The 20,892-nt window shown below is 43.8% G+C and overlaps 1 protein-coding gene across 3 annotated transcripts; it reads right to left on the bottom strand.

The window, feature by feature from the left end:
• Positions 1-415: 415 nt before the first annotated feature.
• On the bottom strand, positions 416-20,814 carry ak5 (adenylate kinase 5). Of its 3 annotated transcripts, none has more exons than XM_086128884.1 (14): positions 20,540-20,814; positions 19,435-19,621; positions 17,834-18,001; positions 15,699-15,871; positions 12,572-12,685; positions 10,475-10,666; positions 9,256-9,346; positions 6,160-6,233; positions 4,985-5,030; positions 3,679-3,723; positions 2,415-2,578; positions 1,302-1,421; positions 1,038-1,182; positions 416-818 (listed from the first exon to the last, which is right to left on the bottom strand). In XM_086128884.1, exons 1-14 carry the CDS (start codon positions 20,597-20,599, stop codon positions 814-816), a joined length of 1,584 nt encoding a protein of 527 aa, XP_085985010.1. In that variant the 5' UTR covers positions 20,600-20,814; the 3' UTR covers positions 416-813. The 3 variants fall into 3 exon arrangements, with proteins under 3 accessions (XP_085985010.1, XP_085985008.1, XP_085985009.1); XM_086128882.1 differs by having other exon boundaries at positions 1,038-1,238; positions 20,540-20,813; XM_086128883.1 differs by having other exon boundaries at positions 1,038-1,238; positions 19,435-19,608; positions 20,540-20,813.
• Positions 20,815-20,892: the final 78 nt, after the last annotated feature.

Here is a 20,892-nt window from a genome sequence, read left to right as displayed (position 1 = left end):
ATGGGTGAGTACCATTTACTTTGTTTCATTAAACAGTGGTTTTACTTTTGTGGGATGCTTATGAATTTCTAAATCTGGCTGCAGAGGTTGCAATGATCTTAGCTACATTACATGATACATTGATGTGAAAAAGCACATTTTTCCATAAACTTAATATTGGGGTTTTGAAATAACATATTGGAAAAAAAAAATCACTTTTAATTGACGTTATTTCAGCATAATTTAATGAAATAAATGACGCCTTCAATCAATTTAATGAAACTAAACATTTTTAACTGTATGCATACAACTGGCAAATGCGTGTCCAGAATTGTTCAAAATGCTCTTTTGTACATGATATAAATTATTTCATGTTGTCACTGCGCGCTTTGATCGACAGGGGACGCTGTTACATCACATGAAAAAGGTCCAGTGGTCAAAATGCACAACTTTATTGAAACGTAAATAGCAGATTCACATAGTAACTAACCTTGCAAATGTACAAATATTATTTTTGTCCTTGGATGATCCTCAAGTTTGACAGTGAATGCATGCTTCTTGTTAACCATACAAAATATGAAGATGTGATGTGCGTGACGGGATCAGTCTGTGTTCTGCTGCTGTGGCGCCCTTGAATCGTACAGCCAAAACTCCGCCCACTCAAACCAATTCACGGTTAATTGGGAGAATCAAAAATTCACGTGACAACCGGGTGAACAGCTAGTGTGCGTTTACGTGTGTGTGTGTGTGTCTGCGTTAACAAGTCAGATAGCGGTAGAGGACTCCATCACCTGGCAGATTTGAGCGAACACTTGGTCAGGTGACCTCTCGGAATCAATCTGCAAAATAAAACGTCAAGTCAGAAGTGATATTAAAGATGGATAATTATTTGTAATTCTTTATCTTGGGTCTCCTTTTCTTAATACAGTACCACAAAAACCTGGTATTTCAAAAGGGGTGTGTAGACTTTTTATACCACCTGGACATATTTGCCCACCCCTTCTTTATATCTATGTACGGGTAGCTCTGCAGGTGTTACCATTCCACGACGCACTAACCGTGTGCAGCAGCTTCTTTCCGTCGTAGTGTTCCACCACCGGCTCGACGTCTGCCCAGAAACTGTCGGCCCTCCAGCAGGGAGCGCCATCTTTGTCCGGAGCTGATACCATGGCCGAAGCGGAACTCCGGCGGCTCTGCAGACGACTGGAGAGGGTTTGAGTCGAGCAGCTGAGCAGGAGCACCGCAGTAGGCTCACCCATCTGAGACACACACGTTAACTTCCTGTTCACCATATAATAAGAAGACAGGTGACGCGTACCCACCTTGGCCTCGTACAGCTGAGCCTGTCTCAGGTCTACGGGGAAGCCGCAGACCACCACGCCCCTGGCCTGCCGTCGAGATGCCGCCGCCACCGCCTCGCAAAGCACATCCATGGTGACGTCCTGTGTGAAACACGAGCACGCATGTCAGCCAATCATATTCTTGTTGGGCCCGTGCTTCAACCATTCAAGTCTTTATGTTGACCTAACAAATTCTTGATTTACCCTCCAATTAGCTTCAACTAAACAACTTATAGCCTTGCATGTTCCTTTCGATGGTCATCAATCAGCTTTTTCTTTTCTGGTGACCAATCAGCTCCAAAAGTGATTTTCTTGTCTCGTCTTTTACTTCATTTTATAATGACCAATCATTCAAGCACTCATCTTATATGTGGAACAATCAACTTCTTGTTGAATCTTCCTTTCAAGTCGACTCGTACACAGCTTCAAGCAATCAACTTTCAGTCCTGCTTGTTCCTTTAAAGCCCATCACTCAGTTTCATGAGCTTCGAGCCTGTTCCTGTTGGAATGACCAGTCAGCTTTAAACATTCATGTTTAGCCGCTTTCTATCCACCAATCCTCTTCTTCAGCCAGGTGTGTTACATCAACCAATCAGCTTCTTGTTTTGCCTGCCTGCTCCTTCTTTAGACCAAACTGCTTTTTTTCTAATCTTTGACTCCCCCGCAACCCCCAAATGGCAAAACTCTGGCTGTCATGTTGGCTTCTCTGTGACATTTCACTTCAAAACTCACTTGCACATGCACACACACACACACACGATTTGATGCCTTTGAACATGTAACTGTGTTTGTGTGCGTGTGTGTTCAGTCAAAGTGGACCAAAGAGAGGTCACTGCAGTCATTTGCTACATTTAAGTGCACAACCACAAACTGCTGAGCTTTGAAACAAAGTGACCCATCTATTTGGTATACCCAGAGGCGGGTGCATTTGGTACCCGAGCCTTCAGTGAGGACTGGAATTTGCGCAAAATGACTACTTAAAACAAAATGTCCGACTTCCTCTTAAAATTCCTGAATGTATCCGTAAGACTTTTCGTCCCAAATGTGCTCAGCAGGAAACTGGCATTGGTGGTGGCTGATGTTGCATTCACTGACCTCTGGCAGGGGCTCTCCTCTCTGCAGGACATCCCGCAGGTGGCGCCCCCTGTCACCGGGAGTCTGCATCTCGCTGCACAGCACGTCGGCCAAGGTCAAGGAACGCAGGCCCAGCTTGTCCTCCATGCGCTCGCACTGTGCGCGCTTGCCCGAGCCCGCGGCACCTGCAGTCATGTGCGCACACACGCGTGAGATGTTATTCATGTAAAAATCGACTTTTATGACCAATGACACAAGCGTAGCCAACAAATGTTTACGATTAGTGTCAAAAATACATTTGGGGGCACAAAATTATCACTGATTAAATTTGCTCTTAACCAGTTTGATTGATTCAAGATGTCATGATTCAAATGATTTTAGAATGGGGAAATAATAATTGTGCATTTCATACACCGTTCACTCAATGTGCTACGCATCATTCAAATTACTTTTAGAATCATTTACAAACAAAAGAATGAATGAAATAATTAAACGCCAAAGAAATCCCAAGTATCTAAAATAAGAAAGTACAGCGGGATTTGAAGGAAAAGTAATTATTAAAAGAAAACTTATTGGTGAATACATTTTTTTTAATTTATTATTTTTTTTGACTCACTCATTCAGCTAAAAAGTGATGATGAAATAACAAGGTCATTCAATTGTGCAGGTGCGTCTAATAATCCCCTTTGCATGTCGGCGTGTCATGATGAAGCTCTCGTTGGATCATTAGCATGATGCTGATGCGAGCTGTCCTAGTGGCAGACAAATATTGAAGTCATTATCGCCACACCGCTTCCACGCTGTTCAATAAGCCATCCACAGGCGGATTGGATTTATTTATTTTTTCCTCTTCTAACGAATCGCCGGAGAAGGCCGATTCTGTGTGGATTTGATGGGTTGCCATGACGACAACAGGGCGGGTAGACTTTTCGCAAAGTCACAGCTTGAACCTTCAAGCGTTCTTCTCATTAGTGTGCGCGATGGTCATTAAAACCTTTTCAATTATTATTTTAAAACCCACAACCATTATTATCATTCACGTGTTTACTCATCGTGTATTGTACAATTGTGTATTCATGGTTAGACCAGTGCGCGCCTTTGCTGTCTTGTAATTTTATGACCATAGTGACCGCAAGCCCTCTCGGCACCCTGCCCGTCAAACATATAGGCTGAAATGTACGTGGACCAACGTGAGCAGCCTTGACTGTCGTCTCGCGTTTGAATTCAGCTCCGACTAATGAGTTTCGCTACACATTGTGGTGTGCGTGCGAGTGTGCGCACGTACCCATCAAAAAGATGACCTTCGGCTTTTTTGGCAATGTGCAAAAACCTGTCAGAGGAAAAGAGAGCAAGGTTCACTTTAGCATGTTGCGCGCACACACACACACACACAGGTATATGCAGATCCAGTGGTGTTGTGCAATCAGACACCCATGTAAATCCATCCATCCATCCATTTTCCGAACCGCTTGATCCTCACTAGGGTCGCGGGGGGTGCTGGAGCCTATCCCAGCCGTCTCTGGGCAGTAGGCGGGGGACACCCTGAATCAGTTGCCAGCCAATCGCAGGGCACACAGAGACGAACAACCATTCACGCCCACACTCACACCTAGGGACAATTTTAGAGCGTCCAATCAGCCTGCCATGCATGTTTTTGGAATGTGGGAGGAAACCGGAGCACCCGGAGAAAACCCACGCAGGCCCGGGGAGAACATGCAAACTCCACACAGGGAGGCCGGAGCTGGAATTGAACCCGGTACCTCTGCACTGTGAAGCCGACGTGCTAACCACTGGACTACCGGGCCGCCCCCCATGTAAATCATTTTCCACATTCAGGCTCAATTGACGACTACATTATTTTTTTTAACTTAATTTACTTTAGTTGATTTTGTTTGTGAAATCATACCCTAATCTTGGAGGATTCTGAATTGTCTTTGATGATGACAAAAACCTACGTTAGCTTCTTTGAAGGTTCTAAATGTCTTGGATGATGAAAAATTGACTGAAGAATAGATAGTCTTTTGAGTTCACAAAAAAAAACACGTTAGGATCATAAAAGGGTAAAATTGTTTTCGATCTTGACGTAAATTGTCTTTCAAGTTGTGCAGCATGCATGTTAGGTTCACGGAAGACCGAAACCATGTCTTCATGTTGATTTAAATTTTGTTGACAAAACATGTTTGCTCATCTCACTGTTGGTTCGATGGGGTCTTGGATGCTGACAGTGAGTTTGATGTTTCGCAAAATCTACCATCGGTTCATTGGCGATTCCAAGTTGACAGCGTTTACAAACGGCAAGCGCCTTCTAGTCAATGACAACTCTTCATAAGCTGTCCTTGATTACAGAAAACACGTACGCTATGTTGTCGACATGCTGCGGTGGCGGGCCGCGAGCGAAGCAATGGCAAGCAGAAGATAAACATCAAGGCTTAATTGGCCAGCCCTCCCCAGACAATTACACAATCGATGGTGATAAGCCACCCCGACACACACGCACACATGCACGCACACTGAGCGCATAATGCTGAGACATTTAATGCCTGAAGGCGTGATGCGAGGTGAATATTTTAACATCCTCATCTTGAACTCACTTTCTTCACTTCCTTCGGTGTACCCGAGCTCTTCTTCCTCTTCATCCTAAACACACACACACACACACACACAGGCTATTTATTACCACTCTCAGTTGAAGTTGACTGTCAAACTAAACATAAAACAAAGTTTTTGTGTATTTGATACAACTTGGGCTTAGGAAAGTCGGTTTAGCCGAATGCGAACAAACGATACAAAACACCTGAGGCAGGCAAACGAAAGGCACCAGATGAAATGATACTCACAGGCCAATGTTCTTTATCCTCTTTATCGCATTTAAAGCCTTACAAGCCAAATAAACAAGAGATTTTATTACTTGAGCTTTGAGTGTCATTTTGTTTTGCTTCTGTTCTGGGTTTTAGACAAGCGCCTGCCAAGACAAACATCACCTCCGTCTTTCGTCTCACCTCCCACGATCATTGAAGAAAACAGCGTGTGAAAAGTGAGCCTGGAAGCATTGCATCGCTAACTGTTTTTTTTCCCCTTCTCTAATGTCGATTTAATTGTTTATTTAACAGATGCTGTAAGTTGTTTACACAGCCACCGACTGCACATCGGGGAGCTGCCGAGCAAATGCAACAAAACTGGTTCAAGCTTCATCGACGTACATAAGATTCATTGAAGACTTGAACTTCTCTTTGGCTAAATTGTCAAATTGCATGTTAGGTGTCATGGAAGACTTAAGTGTCTTTGATGCTGAACTTCTTGGAAGATTCAAATTTGTCTGTCGCTCCAGACTAAACTTCTAGACATTTTATGGATGCTAGGTTCACTTAGGATGAAATTGTCTTTGAGGTTTATGAACACCGCTATGCTAGGTTCACTGAAGACTCTCAATGTATTTTGGTTCCGAAAACATGTACAGCATCCATGACTCCAAATAATATTAGATTTTCCCCAAAACACAAAAACCACGTTAGGTTCATTTCAGGCAAAAATGATCTGTGACATTTACATTCACCAAAGACTGGAAATTGTTTTTGATGTTACAAAAATGGAAAACCATCTGAAGACTACATTGTCTTTGATGTGAACGTTTTTGTCTTGTATACAACGTTAGGTGCACCATTGTCATTGATGTTTCTGTCAGCACAGCCCCACAATTTCGTAACCACCATATTTTCCTGTCTAATGAAAACGAAATGGACTTTTTGGATCGTGAAAACCACCTTACCTCATCGTTCTTTTCAGCAAAGTCGCCTAGGATGTTGAATTCAGGCCACAGACTGAGATCCGGCCCACTTGGAGCTGTGGGCGAGAAAAGTAGAACTGGTGTGTCCTACTGCATGGGACCAAAGTCCCGAAATTCCCATAGTATGCATAAAATCACCAAGACACATTTGTGACCCGATTAAAGAATGTACGGTTGAGAATCAGCATCAAGCGCGGTGGAAATGGTTCGAAGTAACACTTCCCTTTGGCATTCTTCATCTGCTCATTAAAAAAAAAAAGTGGGTTAGACTTGAGAGAGAGAGAGACAGCAGCTTGCATATTTTCACATTTCTTAGCGATGCATGCATTATGTAACGGTGCGTTTCAGAAAGCAGCACGTTCTGAGCAGGAATCCCGAGCACCCTGCTCATCGTGGACAAAAAAAAAGCAATTTGTGACAAACGGCTTATTGAGACTCTAATTGTGATGTATGTTTACATCCACCGAAGACATGAAATCATGACTCTAAATTGTCTTTGAGGAAAATGAAAACATGTACGTTAGGGTCATTGAAGAATCGAATGGATGTTTGTGTTCAGTGAAGACTTAAACACGTACGTATCGGTTCACCGAAGCTTACGAATGCTATTTTATGTCCAATGGACTTTGCTGTTTTCATTTAAGATCAAATCGTCTTTGATTTTAGAAAATGTAAAGTGCAGGGGCTTGTTCAAAGATTCTCATTGATGTCATGAATCAAAGACTCAAAATTGTCATCAATCTGTAACTCGGGTTCGCTATTAATTACTGTACACATGGTTGACGTTTCCAAAAACGTTATCTTTGATAATTGAAAATGCTCGACTGTCTCTGATGTTTACGAACGCGCGCGTTTAGGTTCAATTAACTCGACTTAATCAGATTCAACTGGAACGTGCGCCAAGACTACCAGAGCTAAAGAAATCAAGTACCCGGCAAGAGAAATATCACAGCAGTATTTGATTTTTCTTGAATGTTTACAGTGAAGCGTTATTTTCTCTTTGAGCTTTACTTTGCCATGCCGTCACAGCTGTCCCCATAAAACAAATGTACCTCCTCTCAGTGGTATGAGGAAACTACGTCGGCGCTTTGACGCCGTGCTGTGACTTGACTCAATTGGAATCTGTTGACAAGTTCTATTCCTCCGTCTGCTTGGAACCTGCTGACATTTCCCGTCCTCACGTCACTACATCCAACCCATCACTGCCGCTCCGGTGACACATTCCCCTCCTACTCATCCTCTCTGTCATCATTGGCACCCAGATTTTTTTTTTTTTTTTTTTGCGGCGCTATTAGAGAATATAAAAACAATGTGCATTAAAAATAGACGCAAATAACATATTCTGCTTGGCGACGGAACTAGTGAGGCATTTTGCCATCTACGTGTGTGTTGGTAATTGGATGCTATCTTTTTGCCCCATTTCTATCAGTTAGCACCATGCTAACACATCACACCGTAAGCCGGGTATCAACACATAAAATTAGCTTGATTGATAGACAGGAAACTTGTTGGGGAAATGCAGTGCGACTGAGCTCATCTACGTCTTGTTAGGTGCTGCTGTTTTGGTTCGCAAAAGAGTTCAAATGTACTCAGCAGTTTGACTTTTCTTGTCTGAGCAGTTGCATCGATGAACTGAGACACACGCTTCCGGTTTGCATCTAATTGGCGTATCCATTTGATCCCCCCCCCCCCATGACTAATTGAGGCAGGGCTTATTGGCCTGCTGGGATATATTTGGAGACAAACACGGCACCCTCCAAAGAGCATTCGCAACGCCGCCTTACGCAAGTAGTCGTCATCTGACCTGAATGGTTGTGCGCTTCTCACAAAGCTTAGTTAGCCCCGCACAGCTGGTTGCCATGCCAACAAGCGCCGTAACCAGGGAGATTTTTTCTTTGGTTATCTCACCTTGCTTGCTGATAAACTCACAACTCTACAGATGTAATAAGATATTATAGAGTACGTAGCTCAATAGTTTATTCGTTGACAAGGGAAATTCACTGTTGCAGTGAAAACGCAACACGAGCCAAAGCAGGCGTGCTGAATTACTATTAAAGATCTGAAAAATATTCACACATATCTATCCAAGTCCTTTTTTGAGGCGGGGGTGGGGGGGGGGGGGAACTAACTAAAATAAAAATCAGACTGTCAATGCAGTCTGAAGGTCCAGAATAGGAAGCATGGTGACGAGTGTGCATGTTGACAGTTGACGCAATCTGATCTTATTGCTTTTCCCTGCCAGGGTGGAATTAAAAGGTGGGGTGGGGGGGTGGGGGGGTGGGGGGTGGATTTCTTCAGTCTGTTAGCAGAGCAGGAAGTGACAGCAGCCTGTCACTGGAGTTGCTGCTCTGCCCGGAGAAGGTGCCGCGCGGCAGATGCCGGGGACGCTTTCCAGCACAGATTTAAAGCTGTCCAACGCTGTGCTCTTGACACAGCCTGCCTTCCTCCCCCAGTTTATTCAGACGGGATACGTCACTTTTTCTTGACCCCGCCCCGCGCGGCACACGAGGGTACTGTACTTCTGAGGACGTACGGGCGGAATTCTCCTTTCCTGCGCCAAGGTCGCATGATAGTCGTCCGATCCACCTTTTCCATCTTCCACTATTTGGGCGGTCTTGGTGCTGTTGGTTGGAGTCATATCATGTGACTTGTGCAAGCTTGGGAGTTCAACTGACGTGGGCTGGATCGAGCCGTCCCCTGCGGTGTTCCCGTGCTACTGACCTGCAGTGTCGGACCTGCACTTGCCCAGCATCACATGAATTTATACCCATCTCTGACAGTTTGTCCCTGAGTTGCATAAGCCAGTTGATGTCGAAGGTGCCGAACAAGTCAGAAAATGTAAACCTCACACACCCCTAAATCAAACGAAGTAGGAAAGGATCGGTGGAGTAAGAAGATTCTCATTCACATTAAGTACCCGGAGAAGACCATGTGAACACGCAGACTCCACACAGGACGAGGAGAGACTCGATTCAAACCCAACCAAAACACATTTTGGCAGTGAGGCAGACCAAGCACGAGGCCAACGTGCTGCTGCAGACATCGAGATGTTAAGATCAAAATAGAAGCTGAGTTTACCTGCAGCGGACTCTTGCGAAGGGAACAACTTGTTGTCCAGAGTTGCGCTGATGTCACAGAACACCTCCTCTTCATCACGACCTGCATCCAGCTGAGAGGAGAGAGTGTTTTTTTGTGACTGAAATCCACAGACCGAAACTATTTGATGGCTAGGTGAACTCTGTTGCTAATCAAAACAGCAGCACAAACCGAGGCACCTCTCCCTGCGCAGTATTAAAGACAATGTGCACTTGACGTGTTGAGCAACAATTAGTGCAGAGGCGTGATGGGCAATGGGAATATCGAGAGGGTTTTTTTCTCCCACCTCCTCTACGTTTCTGAACCTTGTGTCTGTTTCAATATAATGTCTGTGACTTTGCCTTTGCCAAGAATGTAGAATGACCAAATAGGCGGGTAACAAAAGATTGACTTGGTTGTGTCGGGCGTGTTCCTGTGTATTATTGTATGATAATATTTTATGAAACACAATAAAAAAACAAAAACAATTGCGCTTTCCGTAAATCCCCTCCAACGACATATGGTCAGATGCGTCCATGACTATGTGGCACGAACACTCACGGCAAATCGATGAGTGGGGTTGGGGTGTGGGGGGCGGCATGCAGGAGCTCGCCCTTTTTAATGAAGCTCCCGCTCGACTGCAATTAACATAGACTCCTCTAATGATCTGCTCATTAGCCATTAGTATGTGTACACACACGCACACCCACACACACACACACACACGCTTTGCAAAGATTCATGAGGACATTTCCGAGACCACTTTATTGGTGCACCTGCAGAAGCAAATGAGAGACCTTGCTAAAATTCTGCCTTTACGAAGATCATTTGTCACTGTGAGGTATATGAATTTCATGATAATTGATTGTCGTGCCTGTGATACCTCACACTGAAAGCTCTTTTGCGCAAACGGCTGCCTGTTGCGAAGTGAGCTGACTTCACGGCCAACGTATCTCAAAACAGAAGAATCGTGAAAACAACGGCTCGTGTCTTGAAAAACCTGTAAGTCAGCTCACTCACATCTCAAGGCACGACTGTATTTTGATCTTTGACACACACAAAAAAAAGACTGAAAATGAAGCCCTAGTAGAGGTGCCGCAGCAAATGTTTTTATAGCTTTAACCTAAATTATTTTTAAGCTCCAAAATTTAACCGACGGTAAAATGTAGCACTTCATGTACCTCAGCTTGTGTGGGCTGTAAAGATGTGTAGTGTGCGTTACCGTGACGATGAGGCCCCGCTCCTGGAAGTACTTGACCAAAGGGATGGTGTTTTGCTTAAAGTTGGTCAGACGCCGGTCGATGGCTTTGGGGTTGTCGTCGGGGCGACCCTGCTGCTCGGCCCGCCGCTGCAGGCGCTCCTTCAAACGGTGGGTGGTGCACGCCAGAAACACCACCACGTCGGGAGTGCAGATCTGGCGGGAGAGCGCAAACGACCATCGCACTCCTCAAATGTCTTTCAGGCGCTCTTATTCACATTGCAGCAAAAATAGCAGGCTCGCTTTTGTTTCCGGAGGCAGATTTGAGTGACACCGAAGTTACCGTCTGCATGGCAACCGCACGAATGCACCAAATTCCAGCGTAAGGGATTCACCCTTTCATGCACCCTGTAACCCGATAACATGAGAAGCTGTCCACTGTAGTAACCGCCGTCCCTGAATAGGTCAATAGGGGTGTGCATCTCCTAAAGTGCAATTCGAGATGTATAGCGAAACATGGGGTGCAATATGCTTCAAGGACAGTTTATTTTTTAAATTGGAGCAATTGGATTTGGTTCGGTTCAGTGGAGATATGAAGAACAAAGCCTCAATTGACCCCATGAACTGTGTAATTTTATTTGAGACAATTGTGTGCATTGACGTAGAAACGGTCTCAACGGGGATCTTGAAAGGATCTCTACAGGGAGTTATTGCGGTGCTCCCAATGCCCTCCCCCCCATGGGGCGATGCTCCAAAAGGCCACTGTCGATGCTACAAAAGGCATAGGACCAGCATGCGGCAACACACCGGATTCACTCACAAAATTTACTCCCTCTGGAAACTCAAAGCTGTTAAAAATGTTTTTAAAAAAAGCTATATATATTTTTTTAGTGGACGACAACAGGAAGCTACACAGGTTATTGGTACATCCTACTCGTGGAAGAGCATTGAAATGTTGCGCTTGTTACTACGTCGCTGGAATAGATGGATGGATAAATAACATTAGTTGTGAACGAACAGTTTCATTCTATCCGAGTCGACTATGAGTAAAGGGACAAGGGAGAGTATTTGACATGAGGGCGAGCTGATTGGACGCAGCGACAGAGCGGCACGCTCGGATAAAAGTTGAAAATAAACGGCGGAGTCTATTGTCACAAAGCCGGTGTCACACAAAGATGTTTCCTAGCAACGGTTTATTTCAGCTGGGAGCTCCCCCCCCCCCCCCCCGCCCCCCAAAAGAGAAGAGAAACCAATGTCACAACTCCTGCATGCAGATCTGATGCTTTCAAAAACCGTCACAGCTCTAGCCGTCTATCTGCTGGTCGTCATATTTGGCAAGCAAATCACAGTCGTCACTGCGTATTGTTTCCTTAATTTATGTACAGTATTTCACTGACTGACTGACTCACTAAGATCACAAGTACGCACTTGGAGTAGATGACTAATTATAACTACCTTGTCTCACACTTCTGTTCTTGGAGGACATCGCTAGCTAGCTACAGTAACATTGATGAAAACCATACAGGTTGACACACATATATATATATATATATATATATATATATATATATTTTTTTTTTTAACTGTATCAGTTGATATGTCACGTTGTGGGCCTGTGGCGATGCAAAGCCTTTGATGGGAATATCGTCCCTCCCAACATAACTCCCACATACAGAATGTCCATGCATTGCCTTTGATGGAAACATCGCTACTGCCAACATCGCCGCCAAGTAGACTCATCAGTTAGCCTGATGTAGCCACAGCACCGATAGAAAACAGTGGCCAATTCCGGAGTGCACAGACTTTGACAACAAAGGGCCGTTTTGAGCGGACTACACACTATTTTCTCTCTGTTGAATCCGAAGTCTGTTGTTTCCATGTGCATTAAATCGAGGTCCCACCGGATAGCGTAGCGTGACATTATGCCACCATTCATCTGAAAAAGCTGATGTCACAACATAAAATGAAACATATCGGTAGGTTGTTCCACCCATGATTTAATCTGATTTGCATTTGACGCCTGTGTATTGATTCTGTTCCCCAAGGGGGTGGGGGGGGGGGGGGGGGGAAAGAATATGGTACACCGCGATAATCGATAGTTGATAGTGTTTGATATTTGACCTGGTCGTCAAAGGACAAGGCCTGTCCGATGTCTCTCGGGAAGCCATCGATGACGATGCCATTGGCGTCCGGGATTTTCATGATCTTCTGCTTGATCTCGGTGATAGTGGTTTCCTACCAAACACAGACGCTCACCATTAACATATTAACTAGCGTAAATGCTGCAAGACCTCGTCTGGTCCGAGGTGCCTCTAAAGTTACACAATATTTCGCATTGGAATTTCTGTCCTGCACCATGTCATGAGAGGCCTCAATTTAGCAAGCGTCATCTGAACATTATATCTTTATTTTTCTTTTTTCATGCCAATTATTGTAAAAGAGGAGCCAACCAACTCTTTTGCTTCAAAGCTCATGTTCCATTCTATGCTATTGTTTTTTTTTTTTCCCCATTGTTATAACATTTTGCTTGCTCGCTGGCTAGGATGAACCATATGATTCTGATGCATCAGGGAAAGACCTCTTAAATTATCCAATCCTATCAGAGTTCAAACCACATGAGAATTAATAAAGACAAAAATACAGCAGCACACTGGCGACCGATTTATTTCTTTGCGCATCCCAGGCTGTTTTAGAGTGCAACAACGTGACGGCATCCAAGCTTACTCGAGGCCACTGAGTGCCAGCATCGTTTAGCGTCACTTACTTCTTCCTGACTGCAGGAGGAGGTCAACAAAAGCAGATACCCGAGCGCTACGCCGCTCTAAAAATAACAGCACAAACACACACACACACACACACGCGGGCGACTTCCATCTTATCAAGATTCCATCAGGCGGATGAATGTCGCCGCTTTCCAAGCTTTTAAGTTGTCCACCAGGCTCCATCCAACACAGCAACCAAACACTGCAGGTCATTTTTGGGGATGTGAATCACATCGGACCAAATCATTTGAAAACTACAGTAGATTGAGCCTGTGTGTATCTGTATAAGATAAGATAAGATAAGAAAACCTTTATTAGTCTCGCAATGGAGAAATTCCCAATTCACAGCAGCAAAGTTATGAAAGGAAGAAGTAGAACAACAAAATATAGGAGCTGCTGGAAAGGCAGCCACTCTCGCAGCGCCATTTTGAAGTCAAAATAACAAAAAGAACACAACACAACACATAGGACACAAACAGTCGTGCAATCTTCACCACTTTTCTGCATACACTTTGTTGTCTGAAGCAGTTATAGATGAAAGAGGAGAGGATCAAAGTGTCCTTTCACCAGTGGATCAGAGACGTCATGCTGAAAAATGTGCACACGTCTGCTACAAGCTAAGTTTTGAAAGCAAGTATAGCGGAATATTTCCAATATTGACATTTTGACACACCTCCACTTTCAACTCATTGAATGCTTGTGTATCGATATTGTGAGCGAAATTGGTATATCACGATTTCAGTATTTCGTCCCACCCCTGGTTAAAAATGATCAGTATTTGTAGATCAATACTGTACTGTGCGAGAAAAACGCGCAATACATCATGATATGGATATTTTGTCCCACCTCAGGTTAAAACTGGTCATTAGCTGACGCGTGTGGATCAATAGTGTACCGCGAGAGAAAATGATGCAATAGATCATAGTCTTGAGTTTTGGTGGTAAAACGGATTGATATGAGATGCTTGTGGATTGATCACTGTAATGCAAGAGAAAACAATAATATACATCAAGATATCAATAGTCTGCCTACTCTTTGTTGAAACTGGTCGAAAAATTTACCCTTGGCACTGTTGACACTGTACTGGAGAGAAAACGACTCTTTTATCCAACCCTTTGTTCTGTCGTAGTCCTCGTCATCAATATTTAACACACATATATCAATATTGTATTGACGGAGAAAAGTAAATGATGCGGAAAAATTCTCAAAGTCTTACTAGCGGTTACTAGCAAATGTAATGGCCACGAGCGACTTGATCACATCTAATAAGCTGCGAGCTTGACCCACTTTGCTGTTTATTTGACGGCTTCATGTCAGGCCATCTGGCGAGCGGCCGTAGAGGAAGGGAGGGATGCAAACTCTGCAGTTACAGAGGAAGAATCGTGAGAGCGCTCGGCGCCGTCAGTCGCGATGTGGGCGGTGGCGCCGAGTGTTTTTAGGCATCGCGCTTTGCCGCATCACTGGTTCATCTATGTGGACAGCAGCTGCCACCCCCAACCAACCTCGCACAGCAAAAAAATAAAAAAAAATTGTTGAGTGCTATAGCTCACATTCAGAGCCATAATAAAAACAGTACTGTGCAAGTTTTGTTTCGTTTCCAATCAGAAATTGTGGGTTAAATAGTATTGAGTTTGACTGAATGTTTCTAATGAACTAACTAGCTAGCTAGCTAGCTAACTAACTAACCTGATTCACATATTTGCACTTTGTGTGTCTAACTAACTAACTAACTAACTAACTAACTAACAACCTAACTACCGAATTAAGTAACTAACTAGCAAACACAACACATTTATCTCTTGGAGGTGGTGGGTAGCTATAGTTTACAGTCACAGTATGGCGCTTGGAGGAGGTAACTAGCAAACTAAAATAGATAATGTCTCAGAGTTTTGCACTCGACGGAACGAACTAACGAACAATATATGCTTTTGCATTTTCAAGAGGAAACGTAGCTAACTGAATGGCAACGCCATTGTGAGAATTACAGAAAGGTCTGAACTCTTGTTTCCATGCCCATGTTGTATTGATCAGCCCCTTCGTCGAGTTCCCCTTCTAGTGGTGGATGTTCCTCCTCAGGTGGTGGCTGCTAAGGTCAGCACACCACTGCAAATATCGATATTTGATGCTTGAGTGTCGATACTTTGACCTGAGCGGAAACGATACATGGCGGTGAGGTCGATCATCAACCTTTTGCAAATGACCATGACGTGGATGACTTAAGAATTTACATCGATTGTGAACTCCTCTTTCATTGTCAGTGTGGAGCAAAATAATACTACCCAGGGGCATACCTATTGAATCGCTCCGCAATATTAGACAATTAGATTCACAAATACACAAAGCAAGAGACGTTTCCCTAGCCAATCGGACTCATTATCTTGACGTTAATGAGAGGCGTCCGGCTCCCCCGCCTTGTGACATGAACACCGCTAATGAATGTCTCATTGTGTTGCGACGCTGCCCTCCCCGTGCCATTCTTTGACTACCTGCGGTGCCAGCTCGCCGTTGGTGATGATCTTGGCGATCAGGCTCCACTTCCTGTTGCTAGTGGCGTTATGGATCATCTTCTTCCGCAGCAGCTCGCCCACCGACACGTACTGGAAGCCGTAACGTTCGGCGATCTTCAGGCACTGTGTTCCCTTACCACTGCCAGGACCCCCTACGGTCGAGGGAAAAAAACAAAACCAAAAACATTAGACCACCCCTCTGCTTCTTCAAATACTTGTTCATTTTAAACGCCTGGTACAACTCAAGGTACATTGTACTGCCCATAGCAGTGCTCTTTGAGGCATATCTGTTATTATTTCTGTTAGTCACGATACACTCAAGAGGTACCAGACCCCTCATTAAAATGAACAAAACAATTTGAAGGAAACACGGTTGCCTTATATATTTTTTGTACAAGACTGCATGTACTCAGGGAGTGTTGATGCTCTGCTTTGTGTGTGTATGTGTGAGAGACTGAGTGAGTGAGTGTGAAACAGTGTGTGCGTGGGTGTATTGCAGCCAGAAGCCTGTTAGATGTGTTTGGGGTATGAGGCTGCTGGTAATTTTCTGACTGTGTGTGTATGTGTGTGTGTGTGTGTGTGTGTGTGTGTGTGTGTGTGTGTGTGCGCGCGCGTCGGAGCTGGTGAAACAGGTATGTGTGAACTTCCTACAAATTTCTGAAAAGCGTCATTTTTTTTCTCTCACTTCATTTCGATTGGGAAAAACAAGTGAGGAGGAACCTCAAAATTATAACGGCCCAAAGTTATGTGTCAATACTGTCACCAATATGATAGATCACGATAGCCGGAAGAAAAAACGATATTTAGCATCTCAATGTCAATATATTGACATTGGATACTTGTTTGTCGATACCGCTGATTTTGAAATAACAATTGACACTGCAGTGGAGTTACCAGATGAGCTACCAGATATCCCAGTTTTATTTTTTTCTTTTCTGGCGGTGTGGCCGCTCTATGACACAGGTCAGCTTTTGGGATTTGTTGTTGGGGAAAAAAAATAGGCGATCATATTGAATAACACCGTCAATTGTCTCAATTTGATATTTGGCTCATCCTAAACATGTCCAACAAAATGAAACTTTTAAACATGATAACGGAGTTTGTCTATACTCTTATCACACGCTCCGCTTAGCGTAGAGCTGACCGGCTCTATTGCGAGATTCATGGCGAGTTAATGTGGGAGATCTGATTAGGCCAAACACAGTGAGTGACATGCAGTCAGGCAGAGCTAAGTAGAAGAAAACCATCGGGGGAAAAAAAACATGCCGCGAGAAGCTATTTTTAGCTTCTACCCGAAGTAAATAAATATTAATTGAGATTCATTTAGATGCCGGAAAGCGCTCGGAAGTGCTAAGAAGCAGCCTGTACCCGAAAGAGAAACAGCTTTTCAGATACTGAGAAACAAGAATGCACAACAATGGTGTGTTTTTAAAATCGATTTTGTTTTCCACTTCTGCCTCTAGTTATTATTATTAAGAAGGATGTTCGATACCGGTACAAGTATCACTCTTGAGTATTTACAAATACCAATACCAGATACTGATACCACTTGTGCTTATGATACACAACATGTCAATTTCCACAATGAGAGATAATTGTGAACAAAAAACAAACAAACCGTTCTATCTGTCTGAAGCACATGATGAGTCCTTTTTTAATCTTGTTTACCTTGAAATAAGGTATGTATTTCTCTTCAACTTCTTTTAGTTACGATTATCCATTAAATGCCGAGAGACCAGAATTCACCTAAAAGCTGTTTTGCTTAAAGAAATGTTTCCTTCCTGTTGAGGGAATGCCGAGCGAGACAAGCATTCACACGGCTGTTGTTGTGTCTGAAGAAATTCGTTTGACTTCATTATTCTTTTTTAAGTAAATGCAGAGAGACTAGCATTCAAACTCATGTTTCGTTTTTTTTTTTTCATGGTTATTATGAAAGACAAATATTCACCTTGACCGTTGTGTCTAAAAGACAGATTTGTCTTCTACTTTACTCCTAGTTGTACAACTCAAATGTATCACAGGACTGATTGTCATATCGCCTAATAATAATAATAATTCGAAAAATCAGTACGAGACAAATCGACAACATCAACTGAGCGCTGTTTGTTGTTTACCGATGACGAGGATGACTTTGGGCCGTGGCCTGGATGGATCAAACACTTCGTACTCCTCGATGAGCTCGGCCGTCTCCGACAGGTCCGAGTCGCTCTCGATGGAGAACTGGCTGATGGGAGGGAGGCGCTCGTAGCGTCTGTAGGGGAAATTGGGACTGTCGGGCATCACTGTCATGCATATCCACACACACACACACACACACACACACACACACACACACACACACACACGCGCACACATGCATGCGTTAGCAAATGTGCGTGTCGTAAAATGTCATCACCGCGCACGACTCAGCTGTCCATCACGGTACCTAAAGGGGACAGTTTATTATGTTATCAGGTTACAGAGTGCATGAAAGGGTTCAAATTGCATGGCTAGTTGAAGTCCAATTCTTTCGAACAAAGAAAGGCATATCTGTATCATAAAAGAAAAAAAGTTAACAGCCGTGATGACAGCTGTGTTTTGAGTTGCAAATTCTGAACAGGTTTTGCATTCCCGAGGCGTCATTTTTTGGGGTTAATAATTAAACCTTGAGCCAAAAGGACGGGACGGTCTATCGGATCGGCAATGGTAGGCAATTTACCATCATAGACCAATATACGGTCCACAAAAAAATGAAATTCTCATCATATGTAATAATAACAATAATGCATGATTGCACCTTCGTCACTGAGTATGTTGCTGTGTGTGCCTTGCAGGAGGCCGCCCGCTGAGATTTATGCCCTGTGGCACTTTCTGGAGGGATTAAATCACAGCACAGATGGGTCCTAGACTGGAACTCAATAAAATTCGCGCTGGCGCTCTAATCTCAACAAACCTAACACAAATTTTGTGGTGGACTCCATCGTGCATCCTGAAAAGGGATTTCCAGAAGGTACAGAACAAATATCAACATCACAGATTGGAATGAGAGATGCTTCCTTTCATGCTGAGAAACGGATGTGTCAACAAACACGAAGTTTGGCATTCCTGCGGACGACCGCATTGGAGTCACCCAAAAAGATTTGACGTCTTGTTTTATCATTCATGCTCGTCTCTCAGCATTCACTCAAACATTTGTGCTTGGAAATGTCGTCTTTGGTCTGAGAATGCTGAAAGAATGCTTTTGTCCGGATGAGATTAATTTGCTACTTCTTCTTGTTAATATCTTATCGACCTGAATGCTGAGAGAGCAGCGTTGGCACGAATGCGCTTGTGCTTAAAAACAAAACAAAACAAAACAAAAAAAAAAACGGTTCTTGCTATTGTCTTAATGCAGAGACAAAAATTGACACGGATGTGTTTGGGCCAAGAAACTATTTTTCTGTTGTATAAATGCTGAGATTCAAGCATTCGAACTGATGTTGTGGTGTGGTGTCGAAAATAGATTTAGCTGCTTCTTCTGTCACACTAATGCGTTTGTGAAAGATCCTATGCAAATGTATTGCACCAAAAAGTTAAATACAACTGAACTGTACTTGTGCGGTCATTCTTCCGCATACCACGAGAGGGACCCCGCGTACAACTGATGCGAATACTACCACACTTTGAAAATGACTGATCGGCTTAATCCATACCGTTTTGTGATTTTTATCAGAATGATTGCAATGACAGCCCTCACCGTTTCTGAAGAGCGAGCGTCGTGACTGGCCACCGTTGATGGGCGGCAGCGACTTTTTCTCCTGGCCCACGAACGTGTCCCATCGCACCTTGTCTGGCCCGCCCAGCTCGCGCACTTTTTTCAGGCAGCCCTCCAGGTAGTCCAAGGGGTCATCGGGCCGGTGGTACATCAGACCTGTCAGCAGGCTCTAAAAGTAAATATGGTGAGTCATGCTGTGGAAGCATCATCCACGTCCTCCAAATAAAGACAACACCTATTTTGTGGCATCATTATCAGCGCGATTAAATAACAGTCGGCAGTAAGCAATAAAAAAAGCCCGTGATTGCTTTCCGGTAGTTGACGATTGCTCATAAGTGAGGCCTAATTAAGAACATCAGCGCATTTGCTGCGCGCCTTCAGGAGTATGAATGGATTTCATTATTATCATTGTGGTGGTTATACGGTCGCTTCTATGCTTTTCTGCGCAAAACTTCCCAAGCAGTGTTGGGGACATCGCACTGGAAATTAAAATTAGGTTGTGGTGTGTTTTGAGAGTTAAGTCATATGTCCATCACAAAAATGTTATGAGCAGAAACTGGTATAATTATGAGGCCACGGTTTTAATGGAGAAAATAAAGGATCTTAGTCATTTTTTTCCAAGACCGAGTAAAGCGTATAAAGACGTTTTAGGGAGACACAAAAATAATGAATGCTACATTCATGACATCATTACAACAACAACATATAATTTTTGGTGAAAAAAAAAAGGATAAAATATGACTTTAGTCTCATAATTGTATGACTTTTTTTCTTGCCGGTAAACTAATAAATTCAGGTCTAGGTGATTGTACAGCTACATTACATAACAGAACAAGAAAGTAAAAATTAATAATTCATGGTTCCATTGGATTGGCCTTTTTTGTCAGGAACACTTTGTCCAACATGCATCACACTTAATGGGATTGTCACTTAAACAATTATGGAAGCAGGCAAGAAGACGTCTTGATGGGTGTATTTCACTTGAAGCATTCCATGAATAATCTCTCTCTCCTGTCCTTGTTTGGAAACGCAAAATACCACAGCGAGAACCGTGCACGTCATCTCCATGCATGCCTCCGTGCCTCACCTCAAATAGTTGAGGTATCTCCCGCCGAGCCAGATACTCCTTGGCATCGTTGGTGCTCATCTCCTCTGAGAATTACAACTTGTTTGCCTTCGAATAGTCTCGGTTTTAAAAAAATATGTATTTTTATTTTTTGCTCCTCGGCGACTCTCGACAAGTCACACCACCGCAAGCTCAGAGCATCGTGGCCGTGTCGCGTGCGCTCTCCGAACGGATTCCTGCAGGCGCAGCCACAGACACGGCACCCTCCTCCTCCTCCTCCTTCTCCTCACTCACTCTCTCATGCCTCCCTCTCCATCCTTTCTCTCCCCCTCCTCCCACATCTTCCTTCCTGGTGCAAATGCGGACCTCGGCCG

Source organism: Hippocampus guttulatus, chromosome 14, assembly GCF_054856545.1.
Source record: "Hippocampus guttulatus isolate MCC_2025c chromosome 14, RoL_Hgut_1.0, whole genome shotgun sequence".
Lineage (NCBI taxonomy): Eukaryota > Metazoa > Chordata > Actinopteri > Syngnathiformes > Syngnathidae > Hippocampus > Hippocampus guttulatus.
The sequence above is the reverse complement of the archived record's forward strand: the minus strand, read 5'-3'. Positions and strand labels throughout refer to the sequence as shown.

What these genes read in the sequence shown, in the direction of transcription:
- ak5 (XM_086128882.1), bottom strand. Translation starts at nt 20,599, where the DNA reads ATGAGCACCAACGATGCCAAGGAGTATCTGGCTCGGCGGGAGATACCT. An exon ending in ACGGCGAGCTGGCACCGCAG is followed by an intron (nt 12,686 to 15,698) that starts GTAGTCAAAGAA and finishes TGTGTTTGGTAG; the next exon opens with GAAACCACTATCACCGAGAT. An exon ending in CACCGAAGGAAGTGAAGAAA is followed by an intron (nt 3,724 to 4,984) that starts GTGAGTTCAAGA and finishes TTCCTCTGACAG; the next exon opens with GTTTTTGCACATTGCCAAAA.